The sequence below is a fragment of the Magnolia sinica genome, chromosome 19 (assembly GCF_029962835.1).
Source record: "Magnolia sinica isolate HGM2019 chromosome 19, MsV1, whole genome shotgun sequence".
Lineage (NCBI taxonomy): Eukaryota > Viridiplantae > Streptophyta > Magnoliopsida > Magnoliales > Magnoliaceae > Magnolia > Magnolia sinica.
In genome coordinates this window covers 30,536,666-30,561,949 of record NC_080591.1, presented here as the reverse complement: position 1 = coordinate 30,561,949, position 25,284 = coordinate 30,536,666, and the positions used below count along the sequence as shown (strand labels likewise).

Here is a 25,284-nt window from a genome sequence, read left to right as displayed (position 1 = left end):
ATTTCTATTAGGATGAACTTAAAACACAACAATATTAGGTTGATCCAAAACTTTCGTAGCTCCACTAATGTTTCAACTGTGGACGTTCAACACTCACTGTTTACTGTAGTTTGGAGTTTTGGATAGGCCTCATTTTTAGTTTCATATTCTAAAATATGATCTGGGAAAATAGATGGACCAGGTGGATTTCTCACAAATATCACAGTGGGCCCCACCTATCTTCTGAGCACAGGAACTTCCTCATAAGGATTTTGTAAGCAATATGCTATATTTATTTTCAACCTAACACTCACTCATGTTACCCTAACCGGCTATGATGATGTGATACTCCAAGGCCAGGCCTATAAATTTAGTAGGTGGGTTTACCATACAAATTAATTGAAGACCATCCCGAAGCATCCAAATCCACCAAGGGAGCCACATTGTATGCTTTCTGCATGACCCTTTTGGCCACAGCAGAGCATAGAAGCATTACAGGTGTAGAAATCATCTCTCACCTAGCTGCGCAGTCCCTTTGAATTGTATTCTCATTGGATAAGTGAAAGATGGAGCTATAGAAACACTGGGCCCATCAATTTAATAGTTTCCTTGTATTTCCAAGCCTTCTCCCTCTCTAATATGATAGCTGAAAGGAATTGACTAACTCTAATCAAAGAAATTGGTCCACGTCTCAATCAGTCATAAACAAGGGCCTATCCGCATGGTGGGCCACTCAAAGATCAGCCCTCACCACCAGACCTATTTGGCCAACGTTCATGGGGTTTAAATAGCTAGCTGCATGTGAGCATTCCTTTCAACTGGATGCTCGGACGTTCATGGGATTTATGCAGCTAGCTGGATGTGAGCATTCCTTTAAACTGAATGCCCGGACATTTATAGGGTTTTAAGTAGCTAGCTGCATGTGAGCATTCCTTTCAACTGAATGCCCGGAAAGCCACAGCTCGCTTTGATGACTCATGTTCCTCTCATTAAGATCATAATAAAAGCCCAACCGATGACCCGCAGAGAAAAAGGTTTTAAAAAAAAAAAAAAAAAAACACACACACACACACACGGGCCATGATCAGATGATCCTAGCAATCAGACTGGCACTCTGAAATGGATAACAAAAACATAACAAGAAAAATATAGCTTTGCACTTAACGGCCAAAAGCAATCAAACAGCTTCATATGCACTGAATTATCCTCAGTTGGGCCGAAAAAGAAAAAGAAAAGAATAGAAAAGAAAAGAAAAAAAAAAAAAAAAGAGGAAAAGGGAGTAATAGCTCAGTCACCTATGTACACAGATCATGGTGCCACTGTCGCCTACATCAGCCTTTCCAATTCCGCTGTATTTCTTTCGTTTTGCAATCACCGGAAAATTTCAGTTTTACAAATTTGGTGTGATATAATAATACAAAATCTACAGATATTGTCTATACACAATTACAGATTGATTCTTTAGTACAGCTCTGAATCCTGAACCAGAGGCTTCTGCAGAAACCGCCCCGGGCACCCACCGCCGCATGGCGGAATCCGCCAAAATCCAATTTCTGTGACAAAAAAGGCCAGATGATCCAATCACATCAGCATCACATTTCCACCTGTCCATCGCTGGTAATTACTCAAGAATCAGTGAAGCCATATCCATAGGTTCAGCTCCTGGACCTGCTTCAGCAAACTTCAGTGCCATGACAGCCTTGTAGGTTGCAAGATCAGCTCTCTGCATCAGCATCTGGGCCTTCCTACGCTTCACCAGGGCAACCTCCAAGGCACTTCTTGCTGCACGCTGGGCTTCCTGTACCCTCCGGATGGCATCCTGTTTTGCCCCGGCTGCATAATCAAGCAACATGAGTCGTCAGACCATAAAGCTGACAAGAACAGCTAATGATTAAGACAACTCCAATAAATGGAGATTGGAAGATGGGTTGAAGGGGAGATTCATTGCACGTGCCAACACAGCAGATGGGTTCAAGATCAGGGGTACACGGACCTACTTGTTGAATGACCCAAATCTCATGCATATGCCATACCTGCCTTGACTCTCACTCTTCAATCCGCCCTTGCATGTAAATCTCATGATCTTTTCTTTGTTGAAACAGGAATCATTGAGGATTTCTGTTGTGTGATGGGTTTTTGCAAATTCTAAACCCGCCTAGGCCCTAGATGCAGCCACACGTATCCAAGCCATGCATCAGGTGGTAGTGGGATTCAATGTGGAAATGCCCTGGCATGGCAGTTCCAAACATCAGGTGACCAGACTAACACATACCTTGAATTCGGACTGTTGGAGACTATATCTTCCATTCTTTTTTGTACATGTCTGGGCTACCATATGATTAGACTAACCTGATTTTCTTTTATAGAACCAAGGCATCATCTACATGGCCGGGTCACCTGATGCAAGGCTTACATGTGGGCCGTGTGGCTCAGGAGCTCCATATTGGTGCATGGAGGTGAGCACCGAGACTCAGCAAGCCACTACATAATGAATAAAAAATGCAAGATGTATTCACATTGTTCTCATCTATCACCAAGTATTTCATTGGCTCGGCTAAGTAGAAGCAGATACCAGAATGCTCATCTCCAATCAAACCAGTCCCAATATAAAACTGCCTGTTGACTATTCAAATTCGAAGCAGATTTAATCCACCAAAAAAAAAAAAAAAGAAAGAAAGAAAGACAAAATATTACTGGTTGGCGCCGGCAACCACACAGGAAGAGTGGAAAGAATATCACCATTCAGTATTTTTATTTTTATTTTAAATGATAGAAAAAAGAAAAAAGAGTGCAAAGAATATGACCATTTAAAAAAGAAAAAGAAAGAAAAAAGTGGGAATAACATCTCACACAGAAAAATAATGGTACATTCAATTTACAATCCGTGGCAAACCCGATTACCTAAATCGGCTTTATTTTTGTGCAGCAGTGGAAATGCAGTGAGGCCCACAAAATTATCAACCCAGATCTTGCGTATACATGCCAGCATGGGGAGGCTGGAGAGCAGCAGGCCAGAATTCAGATTTTTCCCTTTTTAATATATTTATCTTCTGGATTGTCATGAGTTTTTGACAGCGATCCAACATAGCTAATAAAAGATATAAAATATTGGTCCTAAAAAAATGGGGAAATCAATCTTCTTCTTGAAGAAAGGAAAAGAGGGATTTGAGTGGATGAACGGATCCAGTGCATCTGGAGGCATAGGCAGAAGGTAGCATGTGGCAATTGGCATACATGGTAATCAAAACCCTTCATTTGAAAGATCGAATAGTACATGACCCATGGTCCAAATATCATATTGTTTGGACTCTTAACTGCTAATCAGTGTGATACAAATGGACACTAGAATAAAGTAGCAATGGCTCAGATTTCAGTGCACAAGGATCCATTCATTAGATGATTAGGATAATCCAATCAAAGCAGCTTCTCAAAAGCTGAAAATAAAATATCCCATCAAAGCAATTTTGTGTAAGTCGCCAATCAATGACACAGCCCAGAGCATCCTGGTTCTGATCACCATATACATGTGCCACCTGTACAGTATACGATCTGAAGTAAAGGAAAAAAATTATCGTGCCTCTTAGAAGCACTGGATCAGCATCCCTTTCAGTGGCCAGGAGGTTCGTGAAATGAGTGTCAAATTTTACAAAAAGAAACGGAAAGAAAGAACTAGAGATTTAAAATGATTTTTAAAAAAGCTGAAAATCAGCTTTTGCATTACAAAGTCAAGAAAACAACAGGTGAATCAAGACAGACTTTGGTGCGTCCTAAAAGCTCAAGTCATTTGTCAGGAATCCAGTGCTTGAATCCCACAGCCAAACCAATCAACTTAGCTTGAAGCTCTAGTTTTCTTCTGAAGACCCATCACATGAGCAAATCCCCCACTTAGTTTGGCACAGTCCATGCAACTTTGAAGCTTCTAAGAAATCCACACCACACGTACCGCACTAGCTGGCAATGGATGAAGAGGTGGTTGACCAACTCCACATTTTCCATGCACAATAGGTTGTGATCCATCAGTTCGAAAGGATCCAAAGAGACTTTCTATGGAAGGGCTTAGTTATAAACACAAATTCCACTTAATTGAGTCAGCTGTAGAAGCCTGATGAACTCGGCATTAATCGGTAGATGGATGTGGAGATTTCAGGGGGAGCAAGGAGGTTTTCAGTGCCAAGCAATCTCATATAAAAATGGCACGATTATGGGGGTTGTTTATGAAAGCTTTGCCGCAATGCAGAGCTTCAGTTTTTTGGAATGCAACGTTCAGCATGGTCCATGGAAGATCAGTTACACGAGGATATCTTTCTATTAAGATGATGGTTCCAGAATCCATTTTAAGGTCTTCACCAGATGGGGAAAGTTATGTGGATGTTTTGTTCTGCTGTTTGATCTGTGCATTGGGTGCTTGCTAAGTTGTCTGAGGCATTATTTTTGCGAGGGCATAATAGGTGCCATGGACTTGCAAGAAAGACACTATGGAAAAAATCTCTATTGGCAGGCTTTCAGTCAATTTGGTCTGAAATGAGCAATCAAACTTTCCACAACCATGACAGGCTGCTACATTCAATTCCGGCTAAGATGTTTCAGATTAAGGTTTAAGACGGGCTAGGCCTCTAGGTATTCTACCAGGGGGAGTTATTTGGGTGTATGTGTGATTTTTGCTGTTGGGGCAATTATGTCCTTTTTTTCTGCTTTTTGAAAGGTTTGGGGGCAATGATGTCTATCATCCTCCTCGTTGTAATTTCTTCTGTTTTGCTTTTGGCTTTTTAAAATTGAAGGCATCTCTCTCAAATAAATAAATAATAATTTTTTATTTTTAAAAAAAAAAAAAAAAAAGGAAATAAAGGCTTACAATAAAGCATTAAATTCTGGCTAAGATGTTTCAGATTGATAAAGGTTTACGATGGGCTAGGCCTCTAGGTATTCTACCTGGGGAGTTATTTGGACGTATGACTGTTAGTGTGTGATTTTTGCTGTTGGGGCGATGATGTCCTTTTTTTCTTTTCTTTTGGAGGGTTTGGGGCAATGATGTCCTCCTTGTTGTAGTTTCTTCTGTTTTGCTTTTGGCTTTTGGCTTTTGACTTTTTAAAATTGAAGGTATCTCTCTCAAATAAATAGAAATAAAATAAAATAAAAAGCTAAGGAGATACGCACAAACAGAGATTGAGGGGAAACAGCCCATCTCATTGCAGCACCCATGTCACCATGTGAGATCTGGACTATTTTCGTTGGGTTGGGCCCACGAACATGCCCTAGCGTTAATACCAGCCTGGTCCACTTATCAGGTGGGCCACACAAGTAGGTTGAATATGGACTGCTGGACAATATTTCTAAGCATCCATTTTCTCATTCCCATTCCACCCACCTGATGAATGAACCAGCCTTAGTTTTGGGCCAGGGAAAGGAATCCAAATTATCAATGGTCCATATCTTGCACAAATTCTGGCACACATGCCACATATCTTTTTTTTAATGATACATGCCACATATCTTCAATCTCATTTGCACGGGTTTCCCCTAAAAATAAACATGGGTGCAGCATGAAGGAACTTGTACTTTAGATCTTTGTTTTTGAAGAAAACAAAATGCGGAAGCAACAAAACTCACCCTGAAGGAAACTTGGTGGCTCGCCTCTGCCAACTTGGCTTGCCTGCCTCTTGAAAGATCTCTTCTTCCGGAAAGATGGTCTTTGAATCAATTCGGTTCTTTTTGGAGGGGGACCCTGTCCAAAGAGATCAGTTAAGTTACAGTGTACAACAATGGACCAGTGGTTAGAATAACTAAAGCCATAACACATCCAAATGACATTACACATCCAAGATTATTTGAATTACGGATTTTCAGAAAACGAAAGAAAGAAAGAAAGAAAGAAAGACAACTACCATGATGTGATAACATACAAATCACAGTTCGCACCATATTCTAAAGGATGCTTAATGCTACGTGTGACGGAATGATGGCAGTCAATGAACAAGTTCATAGGATGTTCATCAAAAATTTAAAAGTTTAAAAGTTTAAAAATTAAAAATTAAAACAAAAAAGGCGTGTTCAAAGGATGAGTGTAGCTGAACTGAGGATGCTAAGATAGATGGGTGACAACAGGAAGGAAAGAATTAGAAATGAACACATTCAAGGAAACTTGGGAGCAGCACCAATAGGTAAGAAGATGAAGTAGACATGGATGGTTTGGACATGTGTAACAGAGTCCAAGAGCTGCACCGGTAACACAAGTGAGTTGGTTCAAGTTGAAAGCTCTAAAGGAGCAATGGGAAGGCCAGGCCATGTTGAACTGATGTAGCACCCATTCCCAGATCTTATGCATGAATTGGCAGTTCATGACGAGATGCTTGACCAATTCCCCCTCCTGAAGAAACAAACAACAACCATTAACGATTGTCATATGACAGCAATTTGATCGGTCCAGTGTAAGAATGAGATCACAACCAGTAAACCACGCAAAGACGACTGCTCTAGGGAGAGCATTAGATTTCCTAGCCAGGCTGTTGGAGAATATCTCAGAAGGGTCCCACCTCCAAAGCAAGAAATCCTCCCTATCTTGATCAATGACCAAAGAAGAGGGCAATCTCATCAGATCCTTGAATTCAGTCTCTTCCACCTCAGTCATGTTCCTTCTAAACGCTGGTCCCCAAACTATATGGCTCCCCACCTATCATTAGCATTCCACCGCTTTGGCTTCCTTGGATGTCGCTAAGGGAAATAGGCAAGGGAAACGGTCCTCAATGTCTGCATCTCTGCACAACCCATCATGCCAAAAGCTGGTAGAGCTGCCATTACGAATCTCCACCGACACTCCTTGCAAAACTTGTCTTCAATTGACAAAATTCCTTTCCAGCAGCCTGAAAGATGTTGGTGTGCATCTATCATCATCCCAACTTCCATACTTCACCAAATCCCACCAAAAAGCATTATTTTTCGAAGTGAAAAATGCCAAGAGACTGTTTGTTTCGCAGATTTTCGTAACAATGTAACTGAGCCATCATTATTATTTCACAATATTTCTTTAAAGAGGCATTACAGCATATATTTCAAGGGTCAAATGTATATATAATAGGAGACAAGAAAAGAAATTTGTAACCAATACAAAGTTACATTGTATTGTAGAGTAAACTCCCATCCAAACACCAAATCAATTTATTTTGGGGTTGAATTGGCATTGAAGTAATGTAAATTTGTCATCATTACATTTTTACCGTGATAAACCAAACAATCTAATTGATGTCATTATTGTGGTCAAATACAACTGATGTCACCAGACAAGTAATTTGTAATCATTGCTCATTTCCTTTCCTTTACTGTCGTAATTGGTAAAACAAACGTACCCTAAATCCACTGACCTAAAAGCACCTCATTTTTCACCTTCAAAGGCCATAGGCCCACACGCCTTTGGAAGTAGGTTTGCACACCCCCTTTTGTTTCCAACAAATGGAATTTGTATTTTGCTTGCTTTAGTGCCCTGCCAAAGAAAAACTTGTTGAGTCTTCTCAAGCCTCGCTAGCACACTTAGTTGGGCATCGGAATAGGGACATTAAGTACTTCAGCATCAAAGCCATTGCCACCTTGATGAAGGTTAGCCTTCCCCCTATAGACAGACATTCCTGAAGCATCTAACCTTCTTTCCATACTGGAGACAACTGGATCCCATAGCAATTTTGTTGAGAAATTGATATAGTGGCAACCCAAGATATGTTGAGGGCAACAATCCAAATTTACATCCCATCACCACTACCAGGGACGAACTCAAATCTTTTCCATGTTTTCACCCAACATCTCGCTTTTCTAGAGATTAATCTTCAAGCTTGAAATTGCTCTGAAGAACCTTAGGATACATCACAATTCACAAGCTCAGTACTTTTTATTCAGCAACGTCTAAGAAAATAGCATGCTATCAGCAATCTATATGCGCATCACAATAATGTCATTCCAACCTATGTCAAAATCTTCTAGCAAGCTCCTCTCTTGCTCTCTCCAACATCCTGCTAAGCACCTCTACGACGATTACAAACAAGAAGGGGGCAGCATGCCCCATCTTATCACATAGGACCCACCAAAGATTGAAGTAACCTTTTGGGGAACTATTAACCAACATTGAACATTTTGCAACGAGATTAACTCCCACATCTATCATCTCCAACACACCCCAAAACCCAACCTTCTAAGCATGTAGTCCAGATAGTCTCGATCATTGTTGTTGTAAGCCTTTTTCAAGATCTGCTCCTTTTTCTTTTTCTTTCCTTTTTTTTTTGTCTCTTTCAAAAGATCTCCAGCCATCTCCTTTTTGGAATGAGGTCTATGAAGTCACGAAGTCCTTTGCCATTTTCCCACTATCATAAAAATCATTGATGAAGATCATGACATCGTCCTTTACCTCCTTCGAAAAAGCTTTGAAAAACACTATTGGGAACCATCAGGCCCCGATGCCTTATCAGCACCAAAGCATTCTGCACTTCCTTTTCTCAAACAAAGACCTCGAATGTTGTTGCCTCCACCCAAGAGATCTTCCTAAACTCTAGGTATCCAAACTGAGTCTATATCCTTGTTCTTTAGTGAACATTTGTAGTAATATTTCACAATCTTGGTACAAGTATCATTCAGGCCCTATTTGTTTCGCCCATTTCCCTAATAATGTAATGGAAATGAGCAATGATTACAAATTACTTGTCTCCTAACAACAACTGCATTTGACCACAATGATGGCAAATTTATATTGTTTGATTTATCCATGGTAAAATTATAACATTGACAATTTTACATTACTTCAATGTCAAATCATCATCAAAATAAATCGATGTTGTTATTTGGATTGGAGATTTTTATAGTAACTACATGAAAAAGTGCCATGATTACAAATTACTTGTCTCTAAATACATTTGCATTTGACCAACAATTCATGTGTTTGGTTTGACAATGGTAAAACCGTAATGATGACATAATTACTTTGCATTGCCAGGGAAGTCAGCAAAACAAACAAGCCCTCAGCTCTTCTACCTCAATGTTGTTGACTAGCCAATGTAGTCATAGGCATTTTGGGCAAGCAACAAGATGCACACATGGGCATTTTGAGCCACTTATGCCTTGCCTAAGCCCCAAGCAAGGCACCATCCCTACTTGTTTGCCTAGTTGTGCCTAGGTTCGCCTGACTGCCACCTATGCTTCTCTTCTCCTAGCACAGCAAGCTTGGGAACCCCCTCACTTTGCAGAGCTGCACAACACATAGCTGGAAGTCAGAGGGCCCGTACTACCTGCCTAACCATTCGCTCCGAGGAACCGTAGAATGGAAAGCGCCTTCTAAACAACTCGGCAGCTAAAAAATTCCATGCGGCCCTTCTGGCGGTAGAGTGACCTACCCTTCTTGGATACTTCAAAGAATGTTATTTTTGGTATCTTGACAGTTGACACCCATTAAGGGAGAAAGAAGCCTTATAAAGCTCCTTGGAGCACTTATTCCACATTTGTATTTTATAAAGCTTTAATTTATGAAAAATAACTCTCCAAAATTTCTTAGATTGTTTATAAATTCATGAAGTCTTTTTCTTGATTTCTTTCTACTATTGGTATTTTAAGCACTACATTGGGCTTCTTAAGAGTAATTTGAGTTTCCATTTGTGTCATACACAAGATAGATACAAAATTTTGGGGCAACTAGGAAATTTGAGTTACAAGATTTGGGGAAATTGAAATTTTGGATTTTTAGAGTTTGCAAAATTTTGGATTTTTAGCAAATTTTTTATTTAAGGTTAGGGAATTCAGGGAGTCAGGGAATTTTTTTTTATTGATGGATGATAAGAAAGTTCATTGAGAAGAAAATGGTCCGAAGATCGAAAACATCCCAACTTTAAGATATACACACACCCGAAAAAAAAAAAATAATAATTATAATAATAATAAAGGTGGATCTTCCCCAAACACAGAATGGGGATTACAGTTTGCTGCTTGACCCCAAGAGTAAACAAGCCATTTGACTGTATATGAGACTTCAGAAACCAACAGGTAAATTCCTTTAACATTGTGACCATTTTGATCCTTCCAAATCAACAAATGAGCATCCACCAGGCTGAGTTGCCAAAGAGTTTTCCATTCTTCAAGAGTGGCTGGTTTTCAGCACATTCTAGCTGATGGATAGAAGTGGCATGGACCAAACCACTTCCTTTTTGAAGGTTTTTTTGGAAAACACATCCCCATGGGAAATTAGGAAATTTTGGGTTAAACAGCTTGAATGAGTGGAATGGTGAAACAGGATTCATGTAGCCAAACCCAATTAATTGGCATGACGCTTAGATGATGATGAGGGAAGGAATTTAGGTAAATCAGAACATTATGGTTGAGAACAGGGGGAACGTTTTTTTAAAAAGTAATTTGGGGACATGGGGTTTTGAGCTAGGGGGTTGTTTGTTTCACCATATTGCCCCAACAATGCAAGGGAAATGTGTCATCATTATGATTTTACTATGGCCAAACCAAACATTGGAATCGTTGGTCAAATGCGGATGTATTTAGGAAACAGGTAAAGTAATTTGCAATCATTGAACTTTTCATGGTATTATCATGAAAATCTCCAATCCAAACAACAACATTAGTTTATTTTGTTTATAATTGGACATTGAGGTAGTGTAAATTGTCATCATTATAATTTTACCCTGGATGAATCAAACAATGTAAAATTACCATCATTACAGTCAAATGCAATTGATGTCAGGAGACGATTAAAGTAATTTGTAATCATTGCCAATTTCCTTTACATTACTTGCATAATTTGTGAAACAAACAGGCCCTAAGAGGAATTGAGAATTTTATGGAAATATGGTTTCTATGATTAGGGAATTGGGGAAATTTTGAAATTTTAGGTTTTGTTGGTTCATAGGAATATTTGATTAGATATAAGTTTTTGGAAGTGGCATCTAATTGTCACTCTATTTAAAATATGTAGTAATTATACAATTACTTTTGTTTCATTTTGAAAAAAAAAAATAGTTTTAGATCTAAAACTATTTCAAAAATCAATGTGTATCCATATAGAAGATATATAATGTTAATATAAATTTCTTAAAAAGATTGCACCTGGAATCTCCAAGAGTGAGCCTAGGCATTTCAGGGGGCAGTTGTGCCTAGGGTATGTGTAGCGCATTTAACTGCACCAACTTGCCTAGTCTGAATTCTATTAACCTGTGCGCTGGCCATACAACGAAACAATGCATATGTTTTTCTCCTTCTTAGACCCATAGGGCTCTTGATCACTGTCTCCACATAGTTTCCTCTTCTTTTTTACTCTTTTTTTTTTTTGCAAGGCGTCTCTACATAGTTTCGTCTTTGACGAACTCTTCCGGCAACTGGATCTTCCTTTCTCTTATCTTCCTCTGCAGCACTACCTATCTCGATTCTTCTATCAATGAATTGAATATTCAATAGGATTTTGGCTATATGGCTTCTTCCAGTCTCCCAGACTACATATCCAGAATCCTGTTGCATCAAGGCCCTATAGTTCTTCAGTTATTAAGGAATTCAAACTCTCTTAAAGAATGAAGAGCCAAATTACAACGGCAGAAACAAATTCCCAAAAGTGGGCCTAAAAACCCAGTCTCAGCAACATAGATGACTTCCTAGTTCCCTTCCCTACAAAATGTGAAAAGTCAAGCTGTGTTCTGCACTAAATCTCCCTTATCTCCTTTGCTGAATCAGTCTATCATAAAATCTCCTTCAACACACCAGCCCCAAATGAATCTTAGCAGGTCTTTTAAAACCAGCGTCAGAAACTCCTGCAGGCTCTGAATGCACTCTCCACATCACCCCAGCTCAAACTGGATGATGCCTGCATACTCCTGCCGCACTGGGATTCCCCCCAAGCAACCATCAAAAGTTGGCTTCACAGGGATCCCCCCTTCAAGCAATGATCGAGTTTACCTTCAAGGCTCCCTATATAACTCTTCATTTGCGGAATGGATATCCCAAAATCAGACAGTATGAAATGGCAACGGTGTTTTCACCAACACCAACAAATGCCAGCATATACCAGAGTGGCTAGTCACTAGTGTGCTGCAACAAGACATTAAGGAGCAAACAAATAAAAGTATGGTATACATTGAAGGCTCCCTCAATGGCCAATAAGTAGCGCTCCCTATAGCACATAATACCAGCACCCACCAATATAATAACCAATTTCAACACTCCCATCTTTTTACCAATTACCATACATCAGTAATGAACATGGGTTCCCAAAATGAGCTGCTGAGAATGCTGGCAGTATTAACTCCTGGAAAATGCTGCCAAGCAGCAGGACCTTCTCCATCAAGGAAAAGTGCATGTCGCAAACAATGGATCTGTATGCATTGAGTCTCCTTACGTATCAGGTGTTGATGTCTTAATTCTTGAAGGACAGAGATAGCATCTTAGATGAAGAGGAAGCAATAATAAACAGAACTGTACATCAAAAGACTGGAAGTTTTCCATCAAAATTTCAAGCAATAACATGCATTGTGGTTGGAGATAAGAAGCAATAAGCATGGGCCGAGTACCTGATGGCATCCCTTATTAGAGCATGAGTCAGGGAAGTACATCTCTCCCCATTCAAAATAACCAGCCAGCCAAAAACAAGATGACAACCAAAAACTTCCTCTTTCCACATGAAAAAACATTAAATGATGATTCATTTCAAGAAAATTCAATCTGCAAAAATCTTGTTGAAAAGTCCACTTAGGGCCTGTTAGAAATCATGAATTCCAGGGGAAGAGAAATTGAAAAGTAACGATGATTTCCACCATCAGATGAAAATAAATTATTCCAAAAGCTAGACTGTATTTGATTTGGAAGGAAAACTCATGTGAAATTGTATATTCATTAGATTAACTAGTTTTTTTTCTGTCAGAAATAAGGACATGGAAAAGCCTAACGATGACTATGTGTAATCTGCTTTTGTTGCAAATCAAATTGTAGAAAAAACGTCAAATCAAGGAAAACTATTTTCTTTTCCCATGGAATCAATGATTTCAAACAGGCCCTAATATTTAAGGGGAAGAGGAACTTTTGTTGACCAAACTATGCAAAAGAAATAGTCTGGTTTAGAGAGGACAAATCAACAATATCAGAATTGACCATGCTTAAGAGCTTAACAGACCCTGGTGACCATGACAACAGATGAAACAAAACACTCAACGAGACTAGGCAGTTCACCTAAAGGCTACACAACCCCTTGAAAATATTAAAATGTGTAAACTTCTCAAAAGTGACACACACACACACACACACACACACACAGGGAGAAAGAGAGAGAGTGACACAAAAAAACATTCCAAGCACCATGTTGTCACTTTAAATGCTGAAACTACAACCGAATTATAAAATGAGCCACAACACAGTCGTACAAAACAAATGGAACGAGCACAAAGCATGAGAGACCATTATACTGCACCCAGCACTCTTCTCAATGCCATCATGTCTTCCACCGTAGGGTTGTCAGTCTATTGAGAACCATGCATAGGTACACTTCAAACAAGCTAAGCACCAGGGAGAGAGAGAGAGACAGAAAGAGAGAGAGAGAGAATCAAATTCAAGCAAAACTCTCTTATAGAGGTTTGATTGTTCCACGTGTGGGAGCCCTGCCCATCAACATGCACAAAACACACCAACACGGAACACGTGGCAGATCAGATCTGTCCATCAGGTGTAATCTTCTGGCCCACAAATCAGGCCATTTCAAACCCCAGGTGGACCACATCATAACATAACAAAAGGAGGAAAAAAAAAATTTCAACCTTCAGTTTATTATGTCGCCCACCTGGGAGAAAATGCCTGATTTTTTAGACAACACCTTGTTTCCAACCACATGGAAAGCTCAGATCTCAAGGCAGGGCTCCATGCATGTGGAATTAGCAAACGTCATATTGTACACTATGCATGGTGCATCAGCACCTAAGCTTCTGCCCATGCTTGATCAGTGACCCCAATGAAGCAACATAGCCCAGCGCCTCATAGGCATAGACAAACTGTCCAGTTTATTGACCATTGAGAAATGAAGTCTTAATTGTTTGTAAACAGGTTTGCCTGCAGCATGTGTCAAGTGAGGCCATTACATTTCAGATTCTCTGCAATCAAAAGAAGCTCTTGGCAAGCCTTCCATATGGGAACCTTGCAGCTAGAGGGTGGAAGTGGGGCCGGTAGCCAAAACTGGCACACCTTTTGCTAGATTTAAGAATGGGCAAAAGACTAAGCCTGTTTGGTTTTCCAATTTTCTATGAAATGCAAAGCAAATGAGCCATCATCATCATTTCCAGGTGTTTGTCTAAACAGGAATTATGGCTCATAAATTAAGAGTCAAATACAAATGTAAAGGAAATAGGTAAAGTAGATTGTAATCATTACATTTTTCACATTATAAAACTACCATTTTCGTCATTTGTGGGCGAGACAATGTAGCAAAATCATCATTGCAGTTAAATATAAGTGATGTCGCCACACAATTACAAGAGAAAATAATCATTACCCATTTACAGCCATTTACCATTGTAATTGGAAAACCAAACAGGCCCTCAAGGTCCACGCACTCTGCATGGGCATGCCTGTAAAGGCCCGATAGTTAAGTGCGTTGAGCCTGAACTCAAACATGGATAAAGGCCCAAAACAAAGGTCAGGACAACCCTACTTATTTAACACTAGTGGGCTGAGTACTTCAGCAGGTTGGATTGGAGCACAGGCCTTGTTGCTTAGCTAAAGATTGGGTTGGACATTCGCAGGAGGCCTAGGCATAGGCTTAGCTAGAGAGCAGGATTGGACCTGGGCCTGTAGCTTATGGGAGTGGGCATTGAGAAATAAGAACTGCCTTTTTTAGTTTTTGTTTTTGTTTTATTGATTTATTTATTCTTTGTTGGGACCAGAGGCAGGACTGAGTATTGAAACTCTGATACCAAGGTTGATGTTGTACAGAGTTTTTTTGCTCCCAAATAAGAGGGTAAAAGGCAAAGTATGCATGCACCAGATCTCTGAAAGCAAGATCTTTAACAGAAACTCCTCGGAATAGCAGAAATCAAGACAATTAGATACAGACTGTCGAAAGACTCCAATAATCTTCTAGGGCATCAAACCAGTCGAAAGAAAGTAGAAGAATCATCAATCACTTTGGAAGCAGAGATTCACACATGCCCACGTCCAAGACACAAGACATGTATTATATAGGCAGGCTAGCTTCTACTTTCCTACCACTACCCGACTTTCATAATTTAGGTTCAACACAAATGGCAATAACAATGACCCAACTTTCTTAATTTAGGTTCAAAACAAATATAAACAATAAAGAAAATCTTTCTAAATAAAGGAAGCCTGCTGCTAAACAATTTACTGGAAACTCCTAGAACTAAATCAACCTAAGAGGTCATTTGAACACCTGTAAATTGGGCTAGTTGTAAATTAAATACAGGTAAATGATTTACAGACAATGTTTGGATGCTGCAAAATGCCTGTAAATAATTTTCATACTGTAAATCATTTACAGCTTTTAGCTGCAAATGCGATCTCTCTGTAAAGCTGTGATTTCATTTACCTGCAAATCATTTACAGCCTAGCGGCTACAATTTTGAACTTTTAGCGGCAAATGAAATCCCTCTAAACAATTACAAGCTATCCAAACATAGACAATTATTTACCTGTAAACATATTACAGCTTAAAGCCAAACAGGACAGGCTGTAAATGATTTACACCTGCAAATCATTTACCACCTACAAAATTTACAGTCATCCCAATGAGCCCTAGCTACATGATATGGCTAGATATGGCTATATATGACCCATGGCTAGAACTCAAACTTGGACGAATGGTTCCGTTGGTCCCACAGACCACTTGATCCACAGTATAGGCCACACCCGATAGGTCCTATGGAACCAAGAAAACAATTGGTTGACTGTTTTGGATCTCCAATTGGTCCTGTGAACACCACAAACTAATCAGTGCAACCTGGGACCTTTTTATGGTTTGGCTACATAGCATAAGCACACAGCCTTAGCAAACATACAAGTGCAAATAGTGGCCAAAGTGCATTAACACCCAGCCCAGTACCCCTCTTTGTCACCCATAATATTATCCACTTGTAAATTGATAAGTGCTTTTCTTCATGTTTTTAATAAAATGTGGTTATTGATTAAGAAGAAAGGAAAAAAGCCTTCATGACACTGAGAAGAACCCCATGCTACTTGTTCCAGAACCCATAAAAAGATTATCTAAATCCCATGGGCCCCTCCTGAAAATATCTTTTCAACCCTCTCCATCCAAGATTTTCCAAAGATTGCACTTGACATGGCAATGCTGTCAAAATTGTTATCATATCGCAAATCATAATAGGGGTTGAATCATATTGAATCACAAATTGTTTCGTAATTCGTAAGATTTTTTTATGATTTTCTTAAAAAGTTTGAAAAAAATATAAATAAACCAGAAAAATAAATTAAAAACTCATCAACATCATCCTTTTGTCATCAATATGCACCAAGTAATATCGTGTCAAGATAGTGTTAAAGGATTCTTATCTTTCCTTTATTTTTTGTCTTTTAAGAAATTTTCCTTAAAAAACATACAGGGATCCTTTAAAATTTAATGTTATTGTTACCTTTCTTGAATTAGAATCACATTGGAAAAGCAATATTTGATTTTGTACACCGACGAAAAAAGATATTTTGATTTCTAACTATCATTACACAATAAATATAATAAATCAACATGATCATATCATAACCATCCAAAAAAGCATTCTAGATAAGTCATACATCAATTTGGTATTTCAACCAATTAAGAAGTAAGAATTCATAAATAAATATAAAAAAGCTCCATGATTTAACATTGATGAGAATGTGTGTGTGTGTGACATTTAATCTCTTATAAAGAACTTAAAAAATAATTTACCTTTTCAATATTATTCTTAAAGCCCCCTCCAATTTCAAAACATAAAATGAAAGCCAATTGAAGCTTAAAATAGAATAGAACAAGTACAATTTGAATTGTAAATCGGGATTTGAATCATAAATCATAGGATTCAAATCATAGAATCGTATGATTCATATAAACAGGGATTCGAGGTGGGATTCAAAACGTTTTTGCTTAAGATTTTACTCAAATCTTAAATCCTAAATCATAGGATTTTGACAACACTGGACATGTGTTACATGAACCAAATATCATGTTAACTGCCACTTGATGTTCATCATAGAAACAAAGAACAATAGAGAACTGGGTCCAACTGCTAATTGATTGGGAGCCAGGCATATTTTATGGTACAAGTCTTAAGCACAGGGCTAATATAGCAAATGATATGGTACTTGACGCTTTAAAAATAGGTGTTCTACTAATGTCCTACACTTCATATTTAAGTGTCAGTGACATATCCATAATGAAGCATAGCGTCGATAGTCCATGCCAATTTTCTAAGCCTTAATTTGTTTCAGTAACTATAAACACTAAGGACCTGTTTGGCCAGGCAAATCCCATGGGATTAGGAGGGATGGGATGGATTTTAAGGTAATGATGGTGGTGTCAGTGGATTGGTTTAAGATCCATGGGATTGCTATATCCCGGTACAAGTTCACTGTGTCTGTTTGGCACGCCCGGCATATCCCGGGATTTTACCTTCCAATCCGTTCAACCAAGGGATGGGATCAATTTTAAGGTAATGATGGTGATGTCAGTGGATTGTTTTAAGATCCATGGGATTGCTTATATCCCAGGACAGGTTCACCGGGTCCGTTTGGCTCATCATGCATATCCCGGGATATCGTGATCCCATCCCTCCTAATACCGTGGGATAGGTCCGGCCAAACAGGCCCTAATGCAGTAATCAACATTCCTAATATTGAATCATGACCTCATCAGCAATGAATGCATCAATTGCAATGGACCATTATGAACCCTCCAGTTCTTTTACTTATTTGTTTTTTATGAATATGAAGATGAGTAAACTGGAAGATGAAGTAGTATATCAAGGGAGAGGGAACGAGTACCCATACAAAAAGAAATCTGTTGAACACTTCCTTTGACAAATACATTGGTCAACTTGTTACAATCTCTTCCCATGTGGGTAAATAGGAGGTATAGCTTAGAGGCAGTGTCATGGGTCCCACGAAAATGGAAGATCTTCCATGCTCGGAAGAACCATTGGTCAACCAAGATACAACATTCCTAGAGTCACCTTCCACAATTAATGGCCCCAACAAATTTGTAGGGAAAAAAATCCCCAAACCTTCACTAAGAAACTTTGCTGCAGCTTTCAAGGAGTCCCCCACCCAAAGGGGCCAGAGAAAGGCACATAAATTTTTGCTTTATCCACACCCAATACTACTGATGTTTCTGCACATCTTATAGTATATATATGCAAGACCTGCCGAAGCACAATGTCCACCAGCCACTAGGCTTTTTAAACCACCTGGAAATCACTTTAGATTTCAATGCAATAGAATTGGACACTAGAGGCTATTCTTTTGTGTGATTGATCAAAGCAATTTTTTTAGAAAAAGAAGACAAAAATCGACCATACATTAAACAATGGACGGTGATTTGCAATACATTAATATGACTACAAGTCTCCTCAGCTAATAAATCAGCTATATACCACTGGGCCCTATAGGAATGTGACAGAAAAAGCATAGACCTGGAATTAAAAGGCAAGGCATTACATAACAGTTTTCGCCAGTATATCTGCCAGCTTGCCAGCCAATATGTAGCCCTGTAACGGCCATTTTTCTTCGGGAAAATAAATCTCAAAAATTATTGGTAAAAATTCAAAATGATTCCAAATACGTATTCTTATTTTTTAAAGAGTTCGATTGTGTGGCGGGCCATTCTTTGGTAAGGATGCTATTTGGTCGGGCAATGTCAAACTTTTTTTTTTTAACGTCAGGGTGTCCCCACCCCATTTTGAGGCGAGACTATTCCCTGCGGATGCACGCAATCACCCACAAACCACATGCATCAAGTAATCCTGGGGAGGGGAATCGAACTCCCGTCTGTGGGGAGCACACCCACAACACTTGCTGTTTGCCCAAACCCCTGCGGATAAACTTGACCTACTAAAAGTCGACCAAATAGGCCCTTATCGAACAAAAATGAACCATGGAAGATCAGGGCCCGTTAGACAAACACAACAAAAAGATGGAAAATGAGAAAAACGGATGGTTTAAACCTCTTCTAGGATTTCACAAAACGGTCCACTTTGATTAAATTCATCGAAACTTTCTCAAATACTGGGGCCTTATCCTCGAGTAGACCTCTATATCTTGTTTAAAATTAGCTTCTAAGCTCCTTTCGTGGCTGAAAGGAAGAAAAAAGTGGAAAACAAAAGAAACTGAAATTAAAAATTAAAAATTAAAAAAAAAAAAAATCAAAATGGGCACTTTATTGTTGCATTGGCCTGTAAGTATCACGTAACTAGGATGACCATTTCCTTTACGTATCAGTCGATACAACTGATGTGACCTTTTTTGAACGCCATGGGCAGAGGTCTCAGCTGGCCAAGCAATGACATTCTTATCATGCCAGCCAACTTTGGCCTGTCATTCCATAGGCACTTACCTGATGATGCATATGCACATAAATCATGCCTTCATTCACTCAAACTAAGCACATCATGCCACTTTGGAAGCATGGTATTTAACTAGACAACTTATCTATGTATGTAGTATGTGAATGCATGTGGAAGAACAAAGTCAGTAGCCACAACATAATATTAACTAATTTTGGGAGATACAACGAAGTTTGCATGGACGCTTTTATTCCATATCTGCACATCAGATAGATAATATGAGATCTTAACATCCTGTGCTGTGTATGTTTGGGGGTGGAACTGTGGAAGAAGAGAAAATTGTGCAACTGTTTGGGTATGGGGACCACCATGGAGTGTAGCTGGCATCCAACCCATCCTGCAAGGTCCCCCATCATGAAATATATTCTACTTCCTTCCCTTACAAACTACTGTCTTTTCTTTTTACCAATCAAAACAGATTACATCTCACACACAATTAGCTGTAGATGAGAAAATCGAACAAGCAGTTTGTGTGGGGCCAACGATGGTGTGTATAACATCCAAACTGTCCAGCAAGATCACCCAACATGGAAATGGGCCGTACCAAAAATCAGCCCAATCAAATCATCAGGTGGGCAACACAAAAGGAAACGATGGAATACCACCCCAAAAGCCTCCAAATTTTCATAGGACCCATTTTTGGATTAGATTTTTGGGGCTTCCCATTGACATGCAAGTTTATAGGGCTTCTCCAATTTTCATCAAATGTGATTTTCGAAAGTTCATATATAAATACAAAAGTGAAAAGATGATCATGTCGCAGCATACTTAACATGTCATGCGGTCCAATCATTGCACCCCTCACAATCTTCACCCATTGAACAGTTTCATCTATGGTCACATAGAGCGTAAAGCGAAAAGGCAACGGATTAGATTTGGGTGCAGGAGAAGGGAAGGATCTATATTAAAATAGTAGAAAGTAGAAATGACTAGGAAGCAAGAGCAGGAGCATGATGCCAAAGCACAATTCAAATCCGGAGCGGAAGAAATATTCCAAAGCACAATGCAAAGCAGGAGTGGAGCGTGATAGGAGCAGAAGCAGCACCTGATTTGAGGATCATACAACTAAACTTTCATCTCAGTCCATAACATGGACAACAAGTAATATCCGTTATGTTAATATTTACCTGTTCCTTCCAATTGTGGAAAAAAAATGGTGACAGAATGATATGTATGGCTAAACATTTTGCATTGACTTTACCACTCTTCCCTTGATTCTGAAGCTCCAGTCAGTTTTCTTTATCCAAAATTTAAATCCTCTTTTATGTCGGGCGCATGCTAAGGGATATTTCATCAAAAAAGGTTAAGCTTGGAGATTAATATGAAACAAGGTTCTCCAATCTTGAGGGAATTCTAGAAAAAATTGGATGCATGCCTTCACGATGACAAGGTTTAACACAACCATAAAAATTATGAGAGTGAATAAATGAACAGAAAAGGAAGACTGAAACATTTTCACCTCACCGAATACTTGGAACATCATTCAGGAAATACTGAGTATAGTCTAAAGATTGCCACTACAAATATAGATTTCAGATGAGGCCAAGACCAACGTAAACATATTCAATGCATAAAAATATAAACAATGCAATTGAAATGATGATTTACAATCATAGAAGTTTTAGACAGACATTTCAACTCATATTCAGTATGCTGACGTTTACATCAATGTTGACCAGAACAAAACTTGTGCAAACTGCCAAATGGCAGAAAATCATATTCCACCAGAAAAATATCTGAATACAACAAATAGGGGATGGCACAGAGAGAAGATTTAAACAGTAAGGTGCATAATACCTGGAAAACACGAACCAGCGACGATCGTTTTTGCTTCCTCTTTCTTAACCAGTAATCATAGATAGAAGCGACCATATCCCTCCTCCCTAAATCCGGAAAATGACTAATTGCTCTATTCTTGTCAGAGACATCATCTGGATTATTATACGCAGCCTTCTCAAGAGAAAATATTATCTTCTCAAAGTCATCCTCTGAAATATAACTGACATTACCATTTTCACTGTCATGAAAATTGTAATTCAGTTGTTTCAGCCACTCCTCATCTTCAGAATCCATATCATATCTGGCATTCTTGCTCATTAGAGCCCTCTCAACTTCATCACTTCCCATGGATATGTATGCATCGGGCCGCACAAAAGGAACAGATTCTCTATCCCCATAACCGGAAACCTCTTGCACTCCAGGTACTGGGATTATCCTAACAGAAGCAGCCTGCATGTTCCTCTCACAGCATTCCCTGTGAAGCTCCTTGAATACGAGCCAACCTATTCTGTCACAAAACTCTAGCTTCCAACCATTCTCACCAGTCCACATCATGGCATGTGTGTAACGATTGACAGTGCTAGGTCTCATTTCTTGAGCCTTGTGCAAGTACCTTGTCAAGCCTCGAATTTTCACAGCAAGCATCCATTCCTTGGAACCTGAGTATTCCAACATGACCTCAGCCCCATTTTCTCTCCAGCACCTATCAGATTCAATAACCAAAATGTTTGTGCTGCAGCGTACTGAATCTATGTTCTGCTTCAGATCTACCAAGGCTGATTTCAATTCCTTGATCTTCTCACTGGGAATATTTCTCAACTTCTTCTGCCCCTGTTTAGCTCGTGGAGAAGAGAATACTGCATACTCATCCCTAACACTAAAGAATTCACTAAGACATGCATCCAGAGATTTTCCACGGCCAGGCCCAAGTACACTATCACGTGTAGCTAAATTGAGCTTCCTGGCACCATAGGGTTCAGAACGCAAAATCTCATTCTGCCAGTCCAAGGGATACTTTGGAACTCTCGCAGACCTCAATGAAGTCCTCCTCCTCTGATGTTTTCGGAACTCCAAATTGTGCTGAGTGGCTAGATTTCTTGAAGCATTTTCCGTTCCTTGGCCAAAGCAATCCATAACACTCCTCTTTGCAGCAGGAATTCCAGAAGACATAATTTCCCTTCTGGTAACACCTGATGCCGTAGAAATGCAGGAATTGTGTTCTTTGCAGCCAATGGTATCTCCACGAGCATTGTCCAACAAACCCATTAGGAATCTCTCAAGAAAGTTTGGAAGAAAATGAGACCGAAGCATCATACTTGAATGCAAGCTCATAAAATAAGAAGGAAGTGCAGCACAATTTAGAGAAACCAAAGGAGTGAACTGTCGAGCCCCAAAAATAATGCAAACCCCACAAGAGTTGCTGCAAGAAAAACACTGAACAAAAATAAAAAGAAGAAAAAAAGAAAGAAAGATCAGAATACTCACATTACTACAGCGCAATCAGAAAGGGCCAATATCCATGAACCAACCTAGTCCGTTCTTCTGTTCAGCCCCATCAAAAACGGGCCATCGCCAAAAACCCTTTCATCGGCTCTTATTAGCCATATGCAGCTCAGCTTCCTGTTCAATGACTGGCAATCAGACAGTAGACTTGTCCAATGGAAGAGATTTTCAGCGCCAGAGGCCATTTATGATGGAGCCCATCAGAGGTTAACGGCACATGCCACTGAAAGGTGGGCCACACTGGTGAAATTGTCAGTCAAACCAAGCATCATGCAACAACTCAACAGCAACAGCTTAAAGAAAAAAAACTCACATTTTCTGAACTCATGTTGTCTACAGAACAGAAACGGATGCCACACTGAGTGAAAGCTCCAGCCATCGGGTCAGATAACAAGAAATGACAAAAGTCCGACAGTCTCATCCTGCACTGCCTCATCCACCCCAAAACAGAAAGCAGAAACAAACGAAACCGATGTGAACTACTCCAAGAAGATTCCACAAAAACAACAATGACCTTCCCCTTCGGAGGTAGAGAAGAATTGATATTCTCCACAACTCTACATTCTTGCAAATTTTCCGAATTTGCCCCTGCTGTCTTCACTGTCTTCCTCCTCTGTTTCCGAACGAACGGAATTCCATACATCCGATCTTTCAAGCCCGCAGAAGCAGCATCCGCCCCAGCAATTCCAGCTGCCAACCTCCGCCTCTTGCGGCTATAAACAATCCCAAACATCCGACGGTTCAAATCCTCCGCCGTTTCCATCACTGCCACTGCCGATCCATCCCTACTGTCCGATCCCGTCCGATCGCACTCCACCATTGAATCGTCCCGGCCGTTGATCGCACCAAAACCCTCCTGCTTCAACCACCGCAACCAGTCATCATCCGAATCCCCTTCCCCCGCTGGCTTCCCTGCAACGAAAACGGGCCTCAGCAGCTTCCCGGACCGCAATACCCTGGCTGGCGCCGCCACATCAGCATCGACCGCTTTCGCGACGGATTTCGGAACGAATACCCTCGTCGAACGCCTCGTCCCGACAGACGGCATCGATGGGAAAACCCTAACCCTAGAAGTCGCGATCTTCTCCTCTTCAGACTCCGACTCGAAGAGCTTCCGAACCCTAACCCTAGGTGTCTGAGATTTCACGAATCGCCGTCTCATGGTAAGGAGGGATCTGGAAAGACGCCATTTAAAGCGGCTCCGGGAATCGTCGGATCATCGTTACCGTTAGTAAAATGACCAAGGACTCCAACGGTCGAGATGAAAGAGAACTCAGAGCGATCTTCCTTCTCTCATGGCGTCGAAGTTTTAGAGAAATTTGGGGATTTTTTATTTTCTTTCAGCAGTTATGAGGGTCACGTATTTCTTGTTGCAGAGAGAGGCAGAGAAGACTAGGGTTTTGTCCAAGGGGAGTTTTGCCGACTTAGGAGGTCCGTTGGATGGATATCGGACGGACGAGATTGATACCCGCTTTTTCCCGCTCGTCAAGGGGAGGATATTTTGAGGCACGCACCTACCCGGTTTATAGGTGAAACGACGAAAATACCCCTGTGGGGACAGGAATTGAGGAGGGAATTGTAGTTCCAAGCCCTTCCGCGCGCATTTCAAGCGCCAAACGCAGAAGCGCCGCACGTGTACATATACTGAGAGATCCAAGCAGTTCATCAGACCATATATCTTTTGAAAGATCATTTTATGCTAAAATTTTGGCCAAAACACATACAATAGGCAGTCTTTTTCATGTTGAATTTAGACCGTTGGTGATTATGCTTCGAGCCATCTGTTCCTCCCAATATGTGCGGGCCCTCTAGATTTGGATGAACAGAGTTTCTGCGCCAAATGATTATCTTCCATCTATTTCTCCACACGTTAGCCACGTGTATTAATATTGTGAGTGGCGCTTGGTAATGGTGCGCCTGGAATTAGAAATCCCCAGTTTGAGAGCTTCCGCTTCCGACTGCCTCACGCGTGGGAGAGATCGGGACAGTTATCTGGGCATATCACAAGGCTTCCATCCAAATGTCAGGCGAGGGTGGTTCAAAAATCGTCCAACGGCCAATTATTCATGTGTGGCCCAGTCGATGAGCGATCAGCATGACATAGTGGGCCTTTAAATGTGCAAGTCTACGTCGCATCACGTGATTATCCCTTCACTTTTTATTTGATACTCTGGCACGGTATGACGCTTCATGCTCGGGCACTCGGAACTTTCATACTAAATTGGGTAACACTCTGGTAAGAGCCAAAATCAACTTAAAAATTCTAATCCGAATTTCGTAAAAGTGGGAACCACAATCTAATAAACAGTCTAATCAGCTTGAAAGATTCCCATCCCCATTTCGTAAAAGTGGGACCCACAATCTAAACAGTGTAATTTGAAGTTACTTGTATCCCACGTTGGCTGTTTCTGGGTTTCAAAGTGCCTGCGTATCATCCATCACGCACTGCCAGCGCATT

At 40.1% G+C, this 25,284-nt stretch overlaps 1 protein-coding gene across 5 annotated transcripts; it reads right to left on the bottom strand.

Moving 5' to 3' along the window:
* Positions 1–1,310: 1,310 nt before the first annotated feature.
* LOC131234496 (uncharacterized) lies at positions 1,311–24,273 on the bottom strand. 5 transcript variants are annotated; one of them, XR_009165726.1, is made up of 5 exons: positions 23,140–24,269; positions 21,342–22,757; positions 5,587–5,701; positions 2,496–2,595; positions 1,679–1,812 (listed from the first exon to the last, which is right to left on the bottom strand). XR_009165726.1 is itself a non-coding variant. In XM_058231423.1 (5 exons), the coding sequence occupies exons 1-4, from the start codon at positions 23,986–23,988 to the stop codon at positions 2,881–2,883; spliced, it is 2,475 nt and encodes an 824-aa protein (XP_058087406.1). In that variant the 5' UTR covers positions 23,989–24,270; the 3' UTR covers positions 1,688–1,812. The 5 variants fall into 5 exon arrangements, 4 of the variants coding, with proteins under 4 accessions (XP_058087405.1, XP_058087406.1, XP_058087407.1 ...); XM_058231423.1 differs by lacking the exon at positions 2,496–2,595 and adding an exon at positions 2,881–2,975 and having other exon boundaries at positions 1,688–1,812; positions 23,140–24,270; XM_058231422.1 differs by lacking the exon at positions 2,496–2,595 and having other exon boundaries at positions 1,311–1,812; positions 23,140–24,260.
* Positions 24,274–25,284: the final 1,011 nt, after the last annotated feature.